Source organism: Crocodylus porosus, unplaced genomic scaffold, assembly GCF_001723895.1.
Source record: "Crocodylus porosus isolate Cpor-Errol unplaced genomic scaffold, CroPor_comp1, whole genome shotgun sequence".
Classification (NCBI taxonomy): Eukaryota; Metazoa; Chordata; order Crocodylia; family Crocodylidae; genus Crocodylus; species Crocodylus porosus.
The window spans coordinates 46,625,851-46,631,577 of NW_017728907.1; the positions used below are offsets into that span (position 1 = coordinate 46,625,851).

General features: G+C 66.5%; 1 protein-coding gene across 1 annotated transcript in view; it reads right to left on the reverse strand.

Moving 5' to 3' along the window:
• Positions 1-1,296: 1,296 nt before the first annotated feature.
• LOC109307409 (selenoprotein Pb-like) overlaps positions 1,297-5,727 on the reverse strand; it is a 4,686-nt gene continuing 255 nt past the window's right edge. The window contains exons 2-5 of the mRNA XM_019531330.1: positions 4,522-4,733; positions 4,224-4,436; positions 2,437-2,575; positions 1,297-2,219 (exon numbers count right to left, since the gene is read on the reverse strand). Coding sequence (XP_019386875.1) covers positions 2,007-2,219; positions 2,437-2,575; positions 4,224-4,436; positions 4,522-4,721 — 765 coding nt within the window. The 5' untranslated portion in view covers positions 4,722-4,733 and the 3' untranslated portion in view covers positions 1,297-2,006. The remainder of the gene's footprint in view (positions 2,220-2,436; positions 2,576-4,223; positions 4,437-4,521; positions 4,734-5,727) is intronic.

Here is a 5,727-nt window from a genome sequence, read left to right on the forward strand (position 1 = left end):
TTTCCAGAGCTGCTTGGCTTGACGAGGCACCGAGCACCCCGGGGCAGACCCCCACATACCCCAGCACCTAACACGGGTCACAACGGCACTAGTGCAGACGCAGCAAAATCCCGCTTCTGGGACGCGAAGAGGGCGCTGGGCAGAGTCTGTGCCTGTAACGATGCGCCAGCTCTGAGCTTGTCTACTCAACACAAGCAGAGGCCTCGAATCTCTTGGGCTCAGCTTCTCCAAGGTACTTAGGTACCTGACACTCCTGGGATCCTCCCTGAGGGTCACGGACCCACTTGCCTTTGCAGATCTGTGACCCTGAGCTCCATTTTCCCTGTGGATAAGAAGGAGATGCCGCTCTCATGCCCTGCCCTTCGCAAAGAGAAGGTTGAACACCAGCGATGCTTCCCCTTCGCAATCGAGGCCAAGGTCCAGCACAGCTGCAAGGCTTCGATGAGCTCATTTCTGGGACCGGGCTTGCAGGGAGGAGCCGGCCCAGGGGTCAGTGCCGGCGGCCAGGACAGAGGGGCCCCACCGAGGTTATCCGCTAACTTGTCACGAGCTATCGTCTCATTGCCATCATTTATCTCCTTGACCTGGACTGCACTGCAGGAGGGCAAAAGCCAAGATAAACACCAGCAGCCGGCGGCCAGCTGGACGCCAGCCAGCTCTCCGACCCCCGCCGCGACCCCGCTTGGCTCTGCCTCCTGCTTTGCAAGTGGTCTCAGTCCCGCTCTGCGATCCCTTGTCCTCCGGCCTCCTTCGCTCTCCCTCTGCCAGGCAGCTGCTGCATGAAGTCCCTGCGGGGCCTCGATGCCTCCTGCCCTTAGAGCAGGGTGCGAGCTGCCGAGGGGGGCAGGCTGCGCCCCGCCGCCTCCGAGGTCAATCCTCCCCCCGCCGCCGTGCTCAGCGCTCAGCTGGCGGCAGGGGTTGGTCCTCCGGCCTCGCAGGGATGCTGCTCCGTGCCCAGGCCAAGCAGAGACCAGAAGCCAACGGCAGCTAGCGCCCTTGCTGCCCCGCGCCCCGATGCCCCGGGACCGGGGCTGCAGAAGGCAGCTGGCAGGGGTAAGCGCCCACCAGCCAGGACCCAGCGTCCATGCCAGGGCTTCACGGAGGGCAGTCGAACGCAGCCACGCCGCCCCGGGGTCAGCTCAGGAGAAGGCCATGGGCTGCCTCAAAAGGGTCGAATCCCAGAGCCGAGCAGGGCCCTTCACCTCGGCCGTCGTCCCCCGCACGCCTGGCCGGAGCGTGCGCCCCACCTCCCTGCTCGCTGGAGCCCGGGGCCCCCATACCCATCCCGAGCGGCGCCACTTCACAGCACTTTATTTGCACCCTCGTTCTTCCCCCCCGGCGTGGCCTGCCTGCCGTGGCTGGGTGAGGACGCGGGTGCCACCTTGCGGCGACTTGTCACCACTGCCTTTATTTATAGCGGGACACAGAGGGCAGGAGCCATGCCCCCCCCCGGCACACCAGGCAAGGATTGCTAAGGGAAGTGGGGAGAAGATGAGGCCTGGGGGAGCTTTGGGGAGGAGAAATGGACCAGGAGGGGCTGTCCCATCACCCCTGCCCCCTTCCCCTTCAGCGTGGCGTTGCCCCCGCAGCTGTTTTGGTGCCCGAGGGGGGTGAGGCGGGGGAGGGAAGGGACTGTAGCCATGCCGTCGCCTCCCCCAGCCAGCGCTGGTCCTGACTCCTGCCCCTTGGCCCTGGTTTTCCACACGGCATCTGTCCGCGGCGACCGGGGGCGAACCCGGGTTGCACCGGGGGCGTCACTGAGTGCAGAAAAGGCCCGAGTCAAGGGAGGAAGGGGCCAGAAGCAGCCCCACGGCGGGCGCCTCTGCGCTGAGGGGGGGCCCGCTGGCAGGAGGGGAGGGTCGGCAGGGCTGGGGCTGGGGCTGGGTGAGGGATCGGGGCCCGGGCTGGACCCCGGCGCTGCCGCCGAGCGGGGGAGACGGGGCCCGCGAGGGCGCAGGAGCGGAAGCGAGCCCGCTGCGTCTGCACGCCTCCGTGTTCACCCCTCGCTAACGCGCCTCGTCCCGCGCGGCTGGCGCCCGGCGCTGGTGCCCCTCGCGATGGCGGCCGTGAGCAGGGCCGGCCTTGCCGTGCAGGACCGAGGCCTCGCTGCCATCGGCTTCGTGGCGGGGTGTGGGGTGGACGCGGGGCGGCGGCTCCTCTTCCTTCTCTTGTCTGGGGGCCAGGCTTGGATTCGCCTGCGCTTCTGCCGTGCCATTTGCCTGGGAAGGGAAGGTCAGAGGTTGGAGGCGAGGCACAGACACGTACCCTGCCTTGGCAAGAGCCCGCCGGCGTCCCCGCGGGTGCGGCGGGAGCACCATCGTACCCCCGACCTGCTGAGGCTGGGGGCAGAATTTCCTCCACCGCGGCCGAAAGGACCGCGCTCCCTCGTACTGCGCCCCGTGGTACCAACGCAGGGCAGGCCGTGCCGCGGCTTACCTCTTGCTGGGTGCTGTTGGAGTAGTGGAAGCAGTTCCCGCAGTAATCCTTGTGGTACACGAAGTGCACGGCGGACTCCACGTAGGGGAAGTGCAGGAAGCTGTAGGGCAGCGAGATGTGGAAGACCAAGCGGCCGCACCTGCAAAGCGAAGCGAGAGGCAGCTCAGCGAGGCCCTGCCGTCCGGCAACGGGGAGCAGCAACCACACTTTACGCACAGCTTGCCCTCCACAGATCTCCCTGGCCTCTACAAAGGAGGACAGCCTCGTGTGCAAACGGATAGTAAACCCATTGTAGGAGAGGGGGAGACTGAGGCACGGAGAGGTAAAATGAGACCTGCTCGTGGGCTTGCGACGACATCGCTTGAGTAGTTACAGGCCAAAGCCCAGAATAAAAACCAGAGAGAGGCCGAGCTAATTAGTCCATGCAGACACAGCGGTATTATTTCTGGTTCAGGGGAGAGCAGCGTTCAAGCAGCACCACGCTAGTGCTAGCTGTCTCTCGGCAGAGCTAAATAGCCTGCCCGCGGCACCACAATCAGGTGGTTTCACTAGCCAGAACGGTCCGAAATCCCGTCGCGTTTTGAAGATCCCACGTGGGTTGTGAAGCAGGACCGTGCTCTGGATTTTGGCCTCCCAGAGCTACAGGGTAAGGCCGAAGCTCGGTGAGGTGCAACCAGAGTCGTTGCACAGCAAGGGGATCCCGGGAAGCACTTGTGTGTCACTGCCTTGGTTTGTGTCGGCTTTGCACTGCGTGTGCAACTGAGACGGGGGAAAAGGAAAGAAAAGCACAGGCCAGGTCCAAAAACACATGCACGTGGGGGCTGTAGGAAGGTTCTCTGGGACCCTCGAAGCCCGTGCCCTTCCTGGCAGCTCAGCCCCCGCTCCAAGGCCTCTCGGCTGCATCGCCCCAGCTCCGTCCCGGCAGGTCGCTGACCGCGCTGCGTGCTTATTCGCAGCCCCCTCTCCTCCGTGGGCAAAGTTCAAGGGCCCATGGAGCAAACGATAGCGGCGGGTTAGGAAAACAACCGCAGTCCGCGAGGGTTACACAACGCGGGGACAGAGCCAGGCAGGGGGCACGTGGCACCCGCAGAAGGAAGGGGGCAGCAAGAGGGGAGCGATCGGGCCAACTTCCCCGTGCTCCGGGCTGCCCACGTCCTGCCCCGACAGAGATGGAGAGAGATGCCACAAAGCCGGGGTCCGGGCAGGGCGAGGCGGGCGGCTTTGCGGAGGCAACCCCCACTTGCAGCCCCGGGTCTCTCGGCCACGAGCTCCCGCCCCTCGTGCGGGGTCCCAGAGAGGCCTGGCGGTTCACGCAGATAAATAAAGGGCCTTCAGGATGTTCTTGGCCTTCCTCTCGCCTGTTCCTACCAGGGCCCGCAGGGACGTCTCCAGCCGTCATTACCCTCCTACCTCCGTCAATGGGCTGCACGGTGTTACACCCACTTTCTCCAGGATAAACCGAGGCTCGGAGCACGGGGAGGTGGCCTACTGAGAAGTCAGAGGATCCTAGGATGTGAGGGTTTGGAGGGGACCTTAGTGCAACCCTCTGCTCCAAGCCGGACCATCCCAACTAGATCGTCCCGCGTCACAGCCGAAAAGGACCCCCGCCACCTCCAGGCCTGCCGACGAGGCTTGGGTCACGCGGCCCGGAGCCACAGCTGCACGCCCGCCCCTCGCCCACGCTGGCTTCCTAGCAAGCCGGCGCGGAGGGACGAGGCCGGTCGCCGAAGCCCGGGCGTCAGCTGCAAGGGATCGGCGAGCTCGCGGCCCCGACGCCCCGCGCTCACTTGTCGTAGATGAGGAAGTCGTCCTTATCCCCGTCCAGGATCTGCCAGACGTCGGGGTCCAGGACGCCCTGCTGGTACACGGGCACCCCCGCGGGGGCCTGGCGCTTCAGCTCCCAGTACATGGCCCGGGACAGCGGGGCCTTCTCGTTCACGATCATGTAGCTGACGTCGGCCATCCCGCGCCGGGACAGCTTCTCGCGCAAGCCGCCGAGGCTGGGGGGGGGAAGAGCCGGGGTGAGGAGACGAGCGGCTGGCGCCCCCGGCTCCCTGGGGGGGACGGAGCGAGCCCCAAGCCCACCTGCTAGCTTGCTTGAGACAGAACTGTCAGCTGGCCTTCAAAAGCGCCACCAGCGTCACCTGCCCCAGCGCCTCGTCCATCGGGACCGTCCCATTGACCCTCCACAGCGGAGCTGGCTGGCAGATGCGGTCGGCGACGTCGGCCAGCGCGGCGGCCACCAGCCCCAGGAGAGCGGCCGCGGCCAGGGCCGGAGGCCCCATCCCCGCCTAAGCCTGGGGAGAGAGAGGAGTGTTAGGAGCCGTGTCGAGCCTGGCCTCTCCCTGCACGCGCGGCCAAGGCCTGAGACGGGGTCAGACTGACGCGCGGCCGCATTTCCTGGGGCTCCTCTAAGCCCCTCGGGCGGCCCTAACCCAGGGAGCGGCTCCGGGGCGCCTCCGACACCCGTGCCTGGGCATACAGCGAGACCCGGTTTTCCCTGCGGTGCTTGGGCTCCCACATCCGCAGCACCCACGTGCAACACGCTCACACGCTGCGCCAAAATGCAGCCGCCTCTGGGGAGGACCCCCAGCAGCTGTACCGCGCAGGGCACAGCACAGCTGAAGCAGGGATCTCCACCCCCGGTAAAAAGCAGCAGAAGGGGTTTTGGGGGGACAGGGTCTAAGGATCTGTGTTGGCCGTGCACAGGGACCAACACCCCCCACCTGGGGAAGGGTTTCGCAGCCCCCCGGGGTTAACGCGCAGACCCAGCTGCGCCCTGGGCCCATTGCGGCGGCAGGACAGGCCCCCGGGTGTACCGGCTGGAGAAGGCTTGGCGGCTCCCGGGCGAGCCAGGCGGATTCAAGCAGCCCAGGCTGCGAGCTCGAGCGTGCCGGCTGCACCCCGGGGCGCCAGGGGTCTCGTCCCATTGCTGGGAGGGGATAGGGACCTTGTGGGCTCCCCAGGCCTAGGGGCCAGGACTCGTGGGGTCTGTTCCTGCCTCTCGAAGGGTGGTGGGCTCTAGCGGTTGCATTAGGAGCCTGGGAATGAAACCCCCTGCCCCCCCGTCGGTACATGGAGCCACGGACAATGCCACGGGAGAGCCGAGATCCGATCCCGCAGCGGCACCAGCCCCGCTGTGCTCTGGGGGTCCGCTCGCCCCTTGGCCGAGCTCTGCCACTGCGGAGAGCCCGGAGACTTGGGCTCATCCCGGCTTCACCCCGGGCGGACGGGCCTGGACACGGCCCAGAGGCCAGCCCTCCTTTCAGGTGTCCCCGGCTCCTTCTTACA